At 48.4% G+C, this 16,531-nt stretch overlaps 2 protein-coding genes across 4 annotated transcripts; both read left to right on the top strand.

The window, feature by feature from the left end:
* Positions 1-1,702: 1,702 nt before the first annotated feature.
* Positions 1,703-7,859, top strand: mazb (MYC-associated zinc finger protein b (purine-binding transcription factor)). Of its 3 annotated transcripts, none has more exons than XM_067245439.1 (7): positions 1,703-2,734; positions 2,910-3,057; positions 3,353-3,459; positions 4,074-4,321; positions 4,853-4,925; positions 5,142-5,313; positions 5,625-7,859. In XM_067245439.1, exons 1-7 carry the CDS (start codon positions 2,702-2,704, stop codon positions 5,954-5,956), a joined length of 1,113 nt encoding a protein of 370 aa, XP_067101540.1. In that variant the 5' UTR covers positions 1,703-2,701; the 3' UTR covers positions 5,957-7,859. The 3 variants fall into 3 exon arrangements, with proteins under 3 accessions (XP_067101540.1, XP_067101539.1, XP_067101538.1); XM_067245438.1 differs by having other exon boundaries at positions 3,353-3,747; positions 4,853-4,916; XM_067245437.1 differs by having other exon boundaries at positions 3,353-3,747.
* Positions 7,860-8,757: 898 nt separating this feature from the next.
* Positions 8,758-16,514, top strand: tlcd3bb (TLC domain containing 3Bb). The gene is made up of 8 exons (XM_067245440.1): positions 8,758-8,805; positions 8,956-9,481; positions 10,944-11,142; positions 11,377-11,460; positions 12,152-12,374; positions 12,601-12,696; positions 13,556-13,665; positions 14,221-16,514. Exons 3-8 carry the CDS (start codon positions 11,018-11,020, stop codon positions 14,471-14,473), a joined length of 891 nt encoding a protein of 296 aa, XP_067101541.1. The 5' UTR covers positions 8,758-8,805; positions 8,956-9,481; positions 10,944-11,017; the 3' UTR covers positions 14,474-16,514.
* The last annotated feature ends 17 nt before the right edge of the window (positions 16,515-16,531 follow it).

Raw genomic sequence — 16,531 nt, 5'->3', positions numbered from 1 at the left:
GGGTGTACCCCCCAAAAAAGATGATAACAGATATTGGTTTGTCAGGTATGGTGTGTGTTACAGGTAATTAATGATTATTAATAATGAACCATTAATAATTGTTAATGATTTATGTATGTCAGTGTGTTGAGCGGTATACAGTCTAGTTACATTGCCACTTTTGTAGATGAAAAACAAACTGCATTTTAGAAGTCACAAGTGTGACTTGTACACCCCACTGACCCCACTGAGAAGAAGCATCTGGGGAACAGCTACGTCCAGCCCCCTCCCCCCTCCCCATCCCCCTCCCCAGCCCCCTCCCCCTCCCCCGGCCCCCTCCCCCAGCCCCCTCCTCATCCCCAGCCCCCTCCCCAGCCCCCTCCCCCAGCCCCCTCCCCATCCCCTGGACCCCTCCCCAGCAGCCTCAATCCAGCTCCCCATGCCCCTCACACACCTACAATCAGACAACGTTTACATGGAAGAACAGTTTCATGAGTTGGGGAAAGGAATGTCATTGGTTGACATTTTTTAAGGGGGGGGGGGGGGGGGCTGTATTTCTACCACTGAGGCAGCGGAAGAGAGGAGAGGAGGGGGGTAGGAGAGTAGGGGTAGGAGAGGGGGGGGATGAGGAGGGGGGTAGGAGAATAGGGGTAGGAGAATAGGGGTAGGAGAGGGGGGGGGATGAGGAGGGGGGTAGGAGAATAGGGGGGGGGGGAGGGGGGAGGAGAGGAGGGGGGAGGAGAGGAGGGGGGAGGAGAGGGGGACTGGCAGTCTGGGTCATCCCAGTGAGGAGCTGCTGGGTCGGGGGAGGGAGGTCTGGCTGGGGGGCACCATGGAAGGTGCTCTTGCCCCCCCTGGTGCTGGCCCCCCTGGTGCTGGCCCCCCTGGTGCTGGCCCCCCTGGTGCTGGCCCCCCTGGTGCTGGCCCCCCTGGTGCTGGCCCCCCGGCACAGCTTTCAAACTACACACATCAGGAAGGAGCCTGCCACCCCGTGGGGATTCTGACCCGTGGTCCTCTGGATGAGCCCTCTGCGGGGGCAGAGGCTTCCTGCTCGGGAGAAACACCAGTGCATGCATATCTCCTTCTAAACGTCTGGTGTTTCATATGTGGAGGAATGGAAGATTTTAAATGCCCATACAGACATGCCCATTTCTGTGTGTGTGTGTGTGTGTGTGTGTGTGTGTGTGTGGGGGGGGGGGGGGGGGGGGGGGGGTTGTTATCTGTTAGGACAGTAGGAACAGCTCAGTTCCTTTGTCACCTGTATGAAGAGGCAGGAAAGATTCTGACACCCTGTGGACTGTATTGTGTGTGTTTTGCCAAGGGGACATTTTGATTCAATACTTAAACCTTATTAAAATATTCAAATCAAGCCATTCCAAGCTTGTGGGGAGGAAAGAGGGGGTCTTTATAATCTGTTGAACAAAAGAGGGTAAAGTGATTTAAAAAAATAAATTGATATTAACACGTGATCTTGTGTTTTATTTTAGAGTTTTATTCATCTTGTGAGAGCGTTAAATATGTCGACATGATTATTGTATTCATTGTCGCCTCGGATGTGGTATGGCTTTACTGTGTTTGTTGTCGTCTGTTCTATATGCGAGTCTGACATCATCGTACCTCGAGAGAATCCAGAAATGCGTCGCGCGCCGTACCCTTTAAGATGCGCTTGTCGTTTTCCGTTAATGGAATGTTTTTCTCGACGTTGTAACGCGCGGCTGCCGTGGTTAAGCTCCAAATAGCGACGAGAGCGAGGTCTATTTCCGACGGTCTAAAAAATACTGTAGGCTAGTGCTAATTCTGTCGGCCGAAAAGCCCGAAGTAGGAAGGGGCGGAGAGGATATGCTCCATTGAGGGAGACGGAAATGAAAGGGGGTGTCCAACGAGAAATACCATCCCTTTAAGAGCAACTGGGACATAGCGGTGCGAGAAAAGGAGAGGAGGGGGAGAAGAAAGAGGAATTAAAAAAGAAAAGGAAGAAAGAGACAGGGAGGGAGGAGGGAGAGCGAGCGATAAAAAAAGAAAGATGACATCCTCGTAATAGAACAGCCGAGGTGGAGCGAGAGGCAGCGGCCCGGCGCGAGCGCTCTTCGCCAGGGTCAGGGCTCGAATCCAACAACGAGGCTTCGACAAACACCCCACTGGCCTATTGGGGGAAATCGGAAAAATAGATTCATAAATTAAAAGCATGGACTGCTGCTATTTCAAATGCGTTTATTATAACACTGATACTAGTTATTATGTGTAAAGTGCATTTATTACATTTGAGATGTATTATGTTTGACTAAGGTTGTAGAAATAACATAGATTTTTTGGCGCAAAGATATTTTATTTGACTGTCATTAGTGTTGTCATATATGCGATTCTAAATCCTTACAGTGAATAAATTAAAGTTAGAAACCAAAGTCTAAGACAAATAGGGCACCATTGCAGCTGGCCAGTTTCACTCTCAGTCAGTCTTTTGGAGCTAAACCGAAACGCCTGCGTGAATTTTAATTGCTTGAATACCTCAGTGAGAAAAAAATATTTTTGCGAACTGCATTTTTGATACCTGCACGTTATTTTCGGATAGTCTAGAAACCTACTATTTTGCTGCACCTGAATAGCCAATAGACGAGTTTTCAGCCCCTCGTCAACAGGGCTATTAAAAGAATGCCAACGGTTCGCCCTCGTGTCTCTATCAGGATTACTTAGCTGAGTTTATACTCCTCATCACTGGCGCAAAATGGATGCTGCGTGGAGCAATTTCCTCTTCCAGGTAAGCGCTCCTAAGCGACCACTAGCCGTGTGAGTGTGTGTGCCCACAGAGGGCCAGGCCAGCGGCGCTCAGCCTCGCTGCTTTGACATGTTGTTCCAGTGTGTCTCCTGGAGCGGAGGGGCAGACCAGTGTCTTCTGTTTACGTTTGGCGACGGCCCTGTGTTTATTCCTGCAGAATACTCCCACCCAAAACCAGGATGGAAACCTCCAATCAGAGCTGCTACCGGTGCACACGAGCTCCCCCCAGACCCCTCCCCCGGAGCACATGGGCCAGCCCCCCTCCACCGTGGACACTGCCGCCCTCAGCGAGGAACCCACACCAGGTGAGAACGGAGTTAGCATTTTGCTAAGTGTGCATTACGACGAAATCCCTTGTTATGTTTGCCCACCCAGCCACACCCAAACAACAGGAGTGTTGAGTGTCTTCATACAAGGTTGTGTTTTTGATGAGGGATGTTTTGTACACAATGCCACATCTACAGAGTTACTGTTCATAACTGATGATGCGACTGTTGTATTTCCTCCCTTGCCCCCCCCCCTCCGTCACGCCCTCTCCCTACTTACCTCTCTCCCTCACCCCAACTCTTTCACCCCCTTCTCCCCACCCCTCCCCTCCAGTGAAGACAGCGTCCCGCCCCGCCCGCGTGCCCCACATCTGTGGCATCTGCAGCAAGCAGTTCAAGAACAACTACAACCTGCGGCGGCACCAGTCGGTCCACACCGGGGTACGCATGAAGGGCAGGGCGCCCGGGCAGCCGCAGGGGGCCAAGGAGGGGGGGGCCAGCTCCTCGCCGCTGGCTGGGGGGAGGCCAGAGAGACACCCGGTCCCCCTCTCCCTGCTCCACCTCTCCATCCCTCCCCCTCTCCCCCCTCCTGGCGTCCTGGCCCCCCAGCAGACCTCTCTGGGTAGTCAGGCTGGCGACGGCGTTGCCATGGCGAGCGTAGTGGCTAGCGTTAACAACCCCCACGGTCCTCCTGCTGCTGTTGTCATGGCCGCCGGGGCGACAGGACAGGTGGGTGAGGGCTGTGTGGAGATCAAGTTCTCCAGGTTCTCCAGGTTCTCCGGGGTCCTTGGGAGACCCGGGGTTCCCCTGCATGTGGTCCCCTGGCCTGCTGGACAGGGTGACTGGAGGTCTGATGCAGCACAGAACCACGTTTTCTGTGCTTGTAGAAAAGCCTTGTTGTTTCAGTTTAGGCAATTTAGCATGTTGGAATAGATTTTCTAGACGGACGTTTTAATCTGGCAGTAGCCTACTCAGATCTGTCATTTTTACTCAGCTGCATGAGTACTGTAAGTCTGTCCTCTCTCTCTGTGTGTCCCTGTCCCTCCCTCTGTCAGCGTCCGGCTAACCCCAACCCTAACCCGGTGCGTAAGAACCATGCGTGTGAGACGTGTGGGAAGGCCTTCCGGGACGTGTACCACCTGAACCGCCACCGGCTGTCCCACTCGGATGAGAAGCCCTTCTCCTGCCCGGTGTGCCAGCAGCGCTTTAAGAGGAAGGACAGGATGAGCCACCACGTCCGCTCCCACCAGGGTGGCGTGGAGAAGCCCTACGTCTGCCCTCACTGCTCCAAGGCCTTCTCCAGGTCAGCTACACCTCATGCAGCACTGAAGGAACAAGTTCCTACCTTGACCTCATACACCTGAACAAAAAGGGGGGGGGGGGGTGAGAGGTAGGTAGGGAGAGAGGGAGGGAGGAGGAGAGATGTGACAGGTCGATTGAGGTCAGAGTAAACATCCTGTGAGGTCAGAGTAAATATCCTGTGAGGTCAGAGTAAACATCCTGTTAGGTCAGAGTAAACATCCTGTTAGGTCAGAGTAAGCATCCTGTGAGGTCAGAGGTGGAGAAGATAGCTCAGCTCAGAGGAACAACTTATCTCTTTCCTGTCTAGCTTCAAGTTTATTATCCATCTCTAACAAGTAAAAGTCATGCGGTGTTCTTCATCCTGATCCTCTTGAATGTCTCCTAGCGACCTATCCTGAATCAAATGTGCTTCTGCAGCTTAATGTCTACATGAAGAATTCAAGGACAGCCATGTATCCCTTGGTGTGTGTGAGAGAACCTGGTTGTGTTGCTGAGATGTGATGATGTGATGCGGTTGTGTTTCTCTCTCCAGGCCTGACCACCTCAACAGCCACGTCAGACAGGTCCACTCCTCCGAACGACCCTTCAAGTGTCCGGTACTTGATGTTTGTGCTTTTTAATTTCCTTTTACACTTCAGAACACTGTTATCATCATCCCAAGACAGCCATCACGTGCTTCTCTAATACCTTAACCTTGCTGTCAGATGTATTAGCATGTTAGAATCAGCTACGCTAGCAATCTACTCCACAGGCTGCAGGAGTTACCCTCCATCTGTGTGTGAAGTGACAACAGCTCGTTCCTCATCACTCTGTCTGTTCAGACGTGCGAGTCCAGCTTTGCCACGAGGGACCGCCTCCGGGCTCACATGATTCGTCACGAGGAGAAGGTCCCCTGTCACATCTGTGGAAAGCTCCTATCAGCAGCCTACATCACAGATCACATGAGGGTGCACAACCAATCACAGCACCACGCCTGTCATCTCTGTAACCGCAGTGAGTGTCGCGATGGGTTTACAAATAATTCATAAGGCATCATGGATGTTTATATATATAAAGTTTAAATCTTCCTTTTTAAGGAAGCTTATGCAGAAACATTAAGGCTTACTTTTTAACTTACGGTGCTACAGTCAACTATGCACTTATGATCCTTTATTATCTGCTGTACTTTAAACATACAGTATCTGTGTGTTCCTGTGAGTAGAACGAGTCTGCTGAACGATGCTAATGGAAAGGTGTCTTGAAGCAACTCCTCTGTGCTGTTAGAGATCCAGAGATGTGCTCACTCATCTGGTGCCCCTCTACAGGCTTCACCACGCTCACTTACCTTCGCGTCCACGCCCAGAAGCACCACGGCCAGGAGTGGAAGGAGGGAGCGGGGGGGTTTGGGGGCACGGCCGCCGGGGGGGTCCTGGTGTGCCAGCTATGTGGGGTGCACTGCAAGACCCCCACCCAGCTGCAGGGCCACATGGGGACCCACAGCAGCAGCCAGGCAGCACCCAGCCCGGCCACCTCCAGCCCGGCCAGCAGCTCGCTGGCCAGCATGGTCACCACCCCCACCATCTACGTGAGTGGCAACGCCGTGGTGGACCTGCTGGTCACAGACTGCTCCAGCATCGCCCCCCAGAGCCACAGCTAGCAGACCCCTAACCTCACCCCCCTAACCCTCACCTCTAACCTCACTCCTAACCCCTCACCCCTCTAACCTCACCCACTAACCCTCACCCCAGAGACCCACAGCTAGCAGACCCCTAACCTCACCACCTAACCCTCAGCCCTCACCCCCCAATCCTCAGCCCCAACCTCACCCCAATCCCACAGCTAGCAGAGACATCCCCCCCATCCCAAACCTCGGTGAGGAGCCAGACAGTGAGAGGGGTGGATGGGGAGACGGTAGAGAGCGTAGGAAGAGGATGAGGACACATTTTAATGGCTGTAGGAAAACATTACTGACACTATAAAGGAACAAACATGGACCTGGTATATCGTCCTCATGTTGATGAAGTCTCACAGCCGTCAGGAGTCCAGTGAAACTGTGGTCTTGTGAACGTATACTGTATTACTCCCCCTTACTCCCCTCTCCCTCGCTCTCTCTCTCAGCAGGTCTATACTGATAGAGCCCGCTCTCTCAGCAGGTCTATAAAGCCGTGTGTACTGTCTCACATCAGCCAGCTCTCATCTTAGCTCCGTGGGTTAGCTCTCGGGTGGAGTTCTCTGTAGGAAGAGGTGAAGGATGAAGAACAGGTAGCAGGGTGGTGTGGAGGGTGGAGGTGTCTGAGTGGGATAGACGAGTAGAAGAGTAGAAGTCCTTTACCTGAGACCAGAGGGCTGGACTGTGTTGTCTGTGTTGACAGCGCTGCATGTGTCTGGAGAGTTGGCTGGTGTTGTTTCTTACCGACAGGAGAAAGGTGTACCAGTTGGGCCTGATCGGTTCAAGGTTCAAGCAACTGCCAATGAAGAGCGTCTAGCACCTTAAAGCGTTCAAAATGTGTTAAAATTAAGAATGTTCTGGCAAAGATCTAAATTGATATGTTTTGTGCTGCGTCTTCCTCTCTGGGTTTAACAAACAACATGAACACTCGTACTGCTGGAGAGCCAGTGTGGACCATCACACAGAATAACCATCTGCATGAACGTAAGCTGGCTAGTAATTTGCTGTGCTTTTGAGGATGAATTTTCACTGCAAAAACTATGCTAGTGGCCCCCTTAAACTGGATTGTTTTAAAGAAATAGTGTTAATTTATTCAAATGAACTGTACCATTTTCCCTCCCTGTTTATTTGCTTGTAACTGTCATTGCCATAGTCCTCTGTTAGCGGCTGTGTGTACCATTGTGTAAACCCCTTCATTAGAGTTAGACGTGTATAGCACATAGCGTTGTGAAACGCAACTTATAATATCGCTTCCACCAGCCTGAGGAGAAATCTCTTGTGATATTTTTGGTTGTTTGACTTTTTTTGTGGTTATTGTGTGATGTCAAGGAAGGGCTTATATGGTCAAAGGTCAGGTATGATAAGCATATCCAGGAACTTGGTACTGTGTTTGATTGGGGTAGTATGCTTTCAACAAATCCTGGTTTTGTACTGGAGTGTTTCATTTAATCAGTTTAGTGTTGGTATGTTATCTAAAAAAAGTAGAATAATTTAATTTGGAAACTTCTTCTTCCTGTTGAGAAAAATAGTGATTAAATAAAGTTATTTTTTAGGTTTTCTGCATTAAGCTAATAAAAAATAATACCTCTACTTTAGAAACGACATCTATTGCGATACATCTTAATGCCTTATTGTACTCAACTGCATTTTAATTATTTTATTCTGAACTATTTTAAATCTTAGTCATGGATTCATTAAGAATATTAATGGGATGTCTTTATATTTATATTTTTATATTTCTCAACAGTATGCATGTCTATGAACAGCTGTTAGAGCAACAAAAAAAAATCATTGATGCTTACCACCGTCATGAATATGTTATGATTTTGTAGATGAGTAGAGATCATGTTATTATTTTGTAATTTTGACTATTAAAAGTTAAAAGAGTAAAGGGTGATCTTTGTGTCCTAACTTGTGTGTTTGACTAATGTGAAAAGCTGTTGCAGCGTTTAGGTGTGTCACGTGCGCTCTGCAGACGAGACCCCGGCAGGAAGGTGGATGTGTGTTTTCCCTCGTGAGTAGGCCTCGTCTTTAGAGAAGCATATAACCTTGGCCTTTGTGACATTGCATAACCAGTGTCTGGCTTACGGCCCTGCCATAATGTGAGTCGCTGGATGGTAATCCCACAGTGTGTATAAACACTCATAATAATCATGATGAAAACTATTGTGCTCTCACACTAGTCTGTCTATCTGCAAAAGTTAAAAAAATAAATGTTGACCCAATTTATTGGAACATCCGGCACTTCCAAATCCAACCTAACGCATCTCACTTCTATAAAGGTCTTTAGTTTCGTCACATGTAAAAGCATGTGGAACCTTTAACAAGTTTTGTAAAAAATGTAATATATTGTGACATTTTCAAATACGGCTGCTACGGTAGTATTTAATTACCAACCTGATACACCTGAAGGTAAATCAGCAGATTATTTTATGATACTTTTAATAATACATGTATTTATTTAGTAGATACATTATAAAATCCAAATCAAAAGCGGTTTGAAGGGCGGACACTAATCCATCCCATCGTGGTGTCCAAGCAAGCCATATCAACAGGCTGTCTGTACTGCTGTTCTAAAGTCCACAATCACGTGGCTTGACGTGACATGGGCCTTTGCCCCAGGTTCTACCAACATGTCACTCTTGAGACGGTTCAGTGTAATTGATTAATCATTATCACTGAGAATAAAAGCTGAACTTTTGTAAAGCTACCTTGCCAATTCACTAATCGTAATTTTCTCACGTTGTTGCTCGTTGTTGATATGCTTCCACAGTCAATTTTCTTTTTGCCATACAAAGACTTGTGATGATCACCCCACAGCCGGCTTTGTTTTGGAGGTCAGTCTAGACTTAACCTATGACGTTCATGTCCCCGTGTGGAGACAAAGACCGGTCGCTATCGTGGCCGAGTTGTCTTTTAGGTTATTCAGATACAACTCTAGCATTTATTTCGAAATATCATACAATAATGAGTATTGTGTTTAACAGGGTCAATCGCCAGTGAGGCGGAATGCAGATCCTGAGCTTGCGGTGAGCCCAGGGGACGGATCATTCAGTCAGACCACGTTTATCATCACATCGAAGCTCTGCCCCGTTTGACCAAACAGACAACCTTATCTCCCACTATCTCTAGCCGGCAGGAGAACTTTGCAGCCAGCACAAACGACACAGACGGTTGTTTGTGTTGTTAATATTAACCGTCTTCCACATTTGTAATAAAAGGTTGTTAGTTTTTCTCCACGTGAAGAACGGGACTAAACGGGCACGGTGTAGTGGTAGCTACCTACCATTAGCTTACACACGCTAGCGGGCTAGCTAGCTTGCCGACCCGGCCTCACCTCAGCAATCTGGAAACCCTGGCGGAGCCTGCGATAGAACTAGCCGGCTAGCAGTTCCCAAAATGTCGCTCAACTAAAGATGTGGATCATCCTGGCCGATTCCCCCGGGACTTCATTCACGGCTTTGACCTGGACACGAGCTTCGACACGTTGACTGGACTCTGTGGAACATCAATGTAAGTTCCCTATACCCTCCATTCATCTCAACTCGTGCTTTAGAAAGTAGTGTTAGCAGTAGAGCTAGCCTCATCTTGTTTAGGTTTACAGTAGTACGGCTACTTGCTACCTATACACAGCGGGTTTAGCTAGGCCACACAATGGAGAATTGTCAGTTGTAGCAACTGGATGCTGTTCGTAGCTAACTGTGATTTAAAACAAAAATTATATACCGCGAACTTTGGGGATGTTTAATAACATTTAATTTTGAGGCAGACAAAGGGAGGATTAATATGCTAACTAGCTAGCTGTAGGCAGCCAGCTAAAACTCCCTTTATAATCCCAACGTTGCCAGCAACCGAAGTTACTTAGCGTGCATGTTAGACAGCAACAATACAACTTCTTAACCAAATGCAAATGCCCATTAAATATAGACACTTCATTTTCGTAATTGAACGTTGATAGCCGTCTATCAGACATAGTAAGTGAACAAGATATATCGACCGTGTGGTGGTAGTTATGTATGAAACAAGCCGTTAAACAACCGGCTAGCTATCTGGTTTAAGATCTTTGTTTTTGAGCAAGACTCGTATTTAATATATGCGATCAAGATAGCGCATTGCGTATGCTGCAGATGCGGTGTATTTAGGGTTAGCTAGTCGAGGACAACGAACCCACATGTTTGTCAGATGACCTTACAGGGCTAACGCTGACATGCTAGCCGCACAATGGGCCTTCTCATCAATGGCCGTCCCTCCTGACGAGCCCACAGCGGCACCATCAGCACCATCCACCCCAACTCCCCTCTGACGCTTTTGTTAATTGAACTAATGCCCTCTTCTCAGCGCCGCACCGGCTCTATTTTGGTATCGTCGCTCCCTTTCCTCTGCCTTAATAGATCTTAAGCGTCGCTTTGGCTCAAACACGGGACCAGACTGGGAACCAGACCTATATGCAAGCTCATGGTTTATCAGCTCTGGCAGACGGTTCTGAACACAGTCCCATTAGAACGGATTTCACTCTGGCATGAAAAGGGCTTGGCCAATCACAACCATTTTTTATATGAGGTGAGTTTGACTGTACAGAGGAGTGCAGTTGAAGCATTTTCGTAAACATCCAAGATGATGTGTCGTTGCTATGATTTGTTGTATCCATCCAGCTCTATCCAATTGCTTCCAGAGGCATTTTGCGGAGTCCGCGCCTGTCGATAATGAACTGAGGGGTTCCAGACAAGCACTCCTTAGTGGCGATGCCAGGCTAGCAGGGTCAGGACCGAGAGAACCCCCCCCCCCCCCCCCTGTGTTTTACAGGTGGACTCACCCGTGGCCAGTGTCTCCTAACCAACACATTCATGCCCCATGTAGACTGAGGCCATGGCATGTTTCTCTTCCATTTCTTGTCTTTTCCATAATAACTATCTGTCAATAATATAATACAGGCGGTAAACATGCATCTTTATAGACATCTCTTGTGTGTTTGCAGCAGAGTGACTGAGGAGCAGATCTCCAGGAGCAGATAGCCAGCTGACCCGCGCCTCCCACCAGCCCAGAGGAGCCATGCTGAGCGTGCTAGCGGCCGGCACCGTGTTCTTCCCAGGTCTCTTCCTGCTGTCCAAGCAGTGCCTGAAACACCTGCCCTGGCTGGGCTGGAGCGAGGGGGATGCCGTCATCGTCTCTGCCAGGTGGGGGAGGAACTCAACTTGACATTCTTTCTTTCAGGCATAATAAAGTAAAGTTAAAAGTTCCTCACTGGCAAGAGTGTTATTGTCTGGTGAATACTGGTTTGATGTGTTTGCTTGTAGTTCATGTCTTCATGAGGGAGTAGTGATGTGTCTGTTGTACAGAGCGAGGAAGCCTCCCCTGTAGCCTGTCACATACTGACCTGACCAGGTGACCTTTCACCCCTCCTGTCACAGGCTGGTGTCGTCCATACAGGCCATCATGGCCTCCTCCGCAGGCCTCATCATCGCCTCGTCCTGTGAGGACATCATCGAGGACCAGTAAGGACGTACCTCACTGTCTCCTCAGGAACATGAGGAGCATCTGATAATGAGTTCATTTTGCATATGCTGACACAGAAAATGACATAGAGGGGGGCATTCAAACCTGCAGATCTGCAGTCATATACTCTACCACTGAGCTGGACCTAGTGATAGAGCTAGCTGTAAACTTATTAGTGAATGCTCTCACATGATTGGCTGCCGTGGACCATGGCGCAACACCAAGTACATTCATAACAGCATCCTTATCAGGAGTCCACAGTCTGACTAAATGGGTGAACAAAGAGATGATATAAAGATAAATTCAGTTTCTACACACTTTAGATGTTTGTAACTTGAGGCCAGGTTTTTTTAAATGCAGTCCGGATGTGCCAGCGACCAGGAGAACAACCTGCTCTTTAGCTGAGATGAACGCTGTCCTGGCCCCTGCATAAAGTGTTGGAACAGGACGGCAGATGATTAGACCAGGACACTGTTGTTTCTGTCAGACTGTTCTTCACTCAATAAAAGCTCTAAGAGCTCCAAGTATTTTCCAGTTTAGCCACAAGCAGTGATATTAGATCCAGTTAGTTTTTATGTGTCCACATGTGTCCACCACCTCTTTTGTCACCCCGCCCCTCCTCTACACCCCGCCCCTCCTCTACACCCCGCCCCTCCTCTAAACCCCACCCCTCCTCATCCGTGTTTGCAGGCATTGGCTGACCAGCGCCTACATCTTGTTTGCTGTGCCCTACTTCGTCTACGACATCTACGCTATGTACATGTGTTACTGGTACAAGCTCCAGGTCAAAGGTCACGAGCAGGAGGTTGGGCCCCTGCGCCTGGGAAAGGTCCTGGCCAGCTACCTCCGCCGGGAGTTCCTCATGGTGCTACACCACGTCGTCATGGTCACCGTCTGCTTCCCCGTCTCCGTGGTAACTGTCGCCACTGTAGCGCAGGGGTTTAGTGAGTGTGTTGGAGTCTGTGATGGATTGAGCCGGTAGCTTTAGGACTGTTCATGGTGATACATAGCTCTGCCTTTCTGTCAACACTGTTAGGCGTTTACTTAACATGTCATAAGTGGTAATACCTGAGAGGTAGTGACCCACACACGGGTGGGCTGGTCAGGATGCAGGGATGATGACTTCCTGTCTCTTGCAGTTCTGGCGCCAGGGGAAAGGGGACTACTTCCAGGGCCTGATGTTCATGGCTGAGATCAGCACCCCGTCTGTCTGCCTGGGCAAGATCCTGATCCAGGTCAGACCCTCCAACGCTCACCTGCACACATCAATTCTCCCATTTTAAATTGCTCCCAGATCGGTTGTTTTCAGGTCATCATTTGTTTGTATTCCAAGCGGTGCATCTGTCCCTGGTGTCAAAGGTCATCAGGTCAGACAGACCTTCACATGACTGTCATCCAGTCTGTCACCTTCTCACTGGAGAGCTCACTCTTTCCTCTGCACTAGGGATGTGTTCACTTGCTAACAGCTCTGCTTGTAACAACACCGCTCCAGCTGACTGCATAAAAGGCAGACACACACAACTGCATAAAAGGCAGACACACACACAACTTCTTTAGACTGCATAAAAGAAGCATGATACTCTTCGGAACACAGGCTACAACTTAGAATGATGCTCAGTCACATGTAGCCGTGTTATTAAAGCACTCACAGCTGAATATAGCCTCCAGTATTTAGACTGGATTTAACAGTATATATGATGTCAGCTTTCCCCCCACGTCTGCAGAGCAGTGTTGGAGTTGTGATAAACACACGGCTAAAAGCCTTGGCATTTCAGAAGTCTGCCCATGTCCCTGGGAGAGGAATGCCAGGCTCTGTGAGTGTGTTCTCTGGGAGAGAGTGTGACAACAGAGAAGCTAGAACCTGAGTAGGGAGTTGAGGTATCTCCATGTGTTGTAGGATGTGCTCTGTGGGACAGGGTTGCTCAGCACACCCTGAAGCATGAGGGACACGTTGCTCTCCTTCTGCTCCTCCTCAGGGTTCATGTAGCGCTGCACTAACTCTCTCTCTGCTTCTCACCAAACTGGACTTGCTGGTGGGTTCCTCTGTCTCATTCTCTCTCTCTGTCCTCTCTCCTGGCCCTCTCCTGTCCTCAGTACAAACAGCAGCACACTCTCCTGCACAAAGTGAATGGGGCTACTATGCTGATCACTTTTTTCATCTGTCGAGTCCTCCTCTTCCCTTACCTCTACTACGCCTACGGCAGGTATGTCTCTCTCTCTCTGTCTCTCTGTTTGTCTGTTTCTCTGTTTGTCTCTTTGTGTCTGTCTCTGTCTCTCTCTGTTTCTCTCTCTGTTTCTCTCTCTGTTTGTTTGTCTGTCTCTCTGTCTCTGTCTGTCTCTTTGTGTCTGCCTCTCTCTGTTTCTCTCGCTGTCTCTCAGTTTGTTTGTCTGTCTCTCTGTCGGTCTCTGTCTCTCTCTCTGTTTGTCTCTGTGTCTGTCTCTTTCATGCTGAGCTGTAATCACTGAGGTCAAGAACATCTCAGCTTGTTTGTCAGACATCGTAGTCTGGGGAACTTGGGGAGGTGAACATCAGTAGAGGGTTGGTTTTCTAACAAAGATAACCCGCTTGTGATTTCTTCTCTGTAGATCAATCCTAAGATCCTAACCACACCTTTGTAATCGTACTAATATGAACCATCACGCGAGAACAGATCTCTAACCAAATTATGATGGGTTTCTGTAGCGCCTGTCAAAGTGTGTATGTGCTGACCATGTGTCCATTTCCTCTCCTCTTCCCCTCCTCTCCCCCCCTCCCCCAGGTACGCCTCCATCCCCTTCCTCCAGGTTCCCTTCTCTGTGTCGTGGCAGTGTAACCTGGGGGCTGGCCTCCTCATGGCCCCCCAGGTGTACTGGTTCACCCTGATCTGCAGGGGGGCCCTGCGCCTCTTCACCGGGGCGGGGCGCTCTCGGAGGCCCACGCCCAAGAAGGCGGACTCGGACGGACACGCCCTGCCACAGTCAGCCAATGGCTACAGCAGCTGTCCCTCAGAGCCGGAGTCAACCAATCACTAGGGGGGAGGGAGGAGGGAGGGAGGAGGGCGAATGTAACAAGTTGTAAGAGAAGGTGAGTAGGGCGGAGAAGTGGTAGCAGACTGTGAAACAGAACTAGGAAATGCCTCAAATAGTGTTGTACTTGTTGCAAAAAAAAAAGGGTGTGAAGGGTTATTCATGGAAATGAAGGGATTGTTTGCACTTTGAATTCACATTAAACATTGTCTGCGCTCTGATCCATGCCCTGAGTTTTGAGAGTGGAAGCCTGAATGCAGCACAGCCAGTTAGAGGGTGACCCTGGGTGTAGCTCCCCCTGTCTGTGTGGAGGGCAGTGGCAGTTAGGAATGTATTATATTGTATGTTACTACCATGCTGTAGATAGAAGGCCTCATTCAGCTTAGTAACCAATTCTGACTAAGCAGTATTTAGTCTTGCTGGTGTTCCTCTATGTATCCCCTGTGTAGTCTTTCATTGTCACTAAGCAGCCTGGAGACTGCGTGGTCTGTAGACGGCGTGGTCTGGAGACGGCGTGGTCTGTAGACTGCGTGGTCTGGAGACTGCGTGGTCTGGAGACTGCGTGGTCTGGAGACTGCGTGGTCTGGAGACGGCGTGGTCTGTAGACTGCGTGGTCTGGAGACTGCGTGGTCTGTAGACGGCGTGGTCTGGAGACGGCGTGGTCTGTAGACTGCGTGGTCTGGAGACTGCGTGGTCTGGAGACGGCGTGGTCTGGAGACGGCGTGGTCTGTAGACTGCATGGTGTGGAAGGGAGAGCTCATGAGACTGTATTCTGTTGCCTTATTCTCAGTCGTAGCTGTTCCTGCTCGCTTCTGCTCTCTCTCATCTGAGAGGTGGAAGGGGGGCTGTTCTCCTTGGACTGAAAAGTGACGGAAGCTGTGTACATAGCAGATGTTAAAAATTGTACCTGTCATTTACACATCAGTGTTAGTTCCATGGTTTAGGTTGTGATTTTTGGTTTCCCCTAAAAACTTTTTGTGATAGTTCTTTTTATTTTATTTGATAACATCTTTGATCTCTTAGAACAGTAGAGTTGGGCCTGGTTGACCTGCCTGGCACCTGTGTTGGGGTCGAGTGAAACAGGAAGTGAAGTTAGGTGGAAAAGGAAGTGAGGTCAGGCTGGTCCGCTAGGCTACACTAGCCGTAGCATTCTGAGGAATCCTTTCACATTATGACAGTTATGACTGAATTCAGTGGACACAAAACACTTACCCATCCACGTTGCAACAGTGTTACTGTGTTCAGTGTAGAATTGAACTTGGAAAAAGGCTAACTGACTAGGGTAGTTGACTTTTGAGTGAGAGTATTTGAGCGGTTTGCATAGTCAGTGATGAGATTGTAGTCCAGTGAATTCCATGTATTGTACAATAGTTACTGGAAGTGCATCTCATAAACACAACTATCAAATAGGTTCAAGTTGCTCTGTAGGGGCCCATAAAGATTTAGTATTTCATCATCAAAAAGGGACATTTTTAAATTGTTGCAGTTTGCAGCTGACTATGAGCGTATTAAGTTTAACAATACACCAACAACATTTAAAGTTGACTGTAGAACATGACTAACAGACACAACAGATTTTAGCAGTCTCTTTCTGCTGTTGTGTTATTTTATTAACTTTGTTTTCAATACTTCTGAGCCATTTGCATTGAGGCTGATGTTCCATGAACACAAAGCTATTTTCACTAATAATCTGGCAATTAAATATGACTGAAAATGTATATTACTATGATCTGAATGATAAAAGGCAGTCAGTGCTCAAATATCGGACAACTGTGACTATTTTCTCCCTTTGAAGCTGTTTAAGAAAAATGCGATCTCTTCAGTTCATTCACAGCTTACTGCTTCTTGACAATTGAGGGTAAAAAAGTAACTGAAGTACTGTATATTCCACTGCTTGTTATTTATTTGTAATTAATTATTTATTGTTTATTTATTTGGTTTTATTTGTGGGTTTGAATGCATTATTATGCATACGTATTATATACTATATGCTTCTGGGCCTTTTCTGAAGGCTATGTTGTTACTCAAACGCTAAAATATACTCCTCTGTCCTAAACGTTGTCC

The sequence above is a fragment of the Osmerus mordax genome, chromosome 10 (assembly GCF_038355195.1).
Source record: "Osmerus mordax isolate fOsmMor3 chromosome 10, fOsmMor3.pri, whole genome shotgun sequence".
NCBI classification, from domain to species: Eukaryota; Metazoa; Chordata; class Actinopteri; order Osmeriformes; family Osmeridae; genus Osmerus; species Osmerus mordax.
This window is presented reverse-complemented; position numbering and strand designations above follow the sequence as displayed.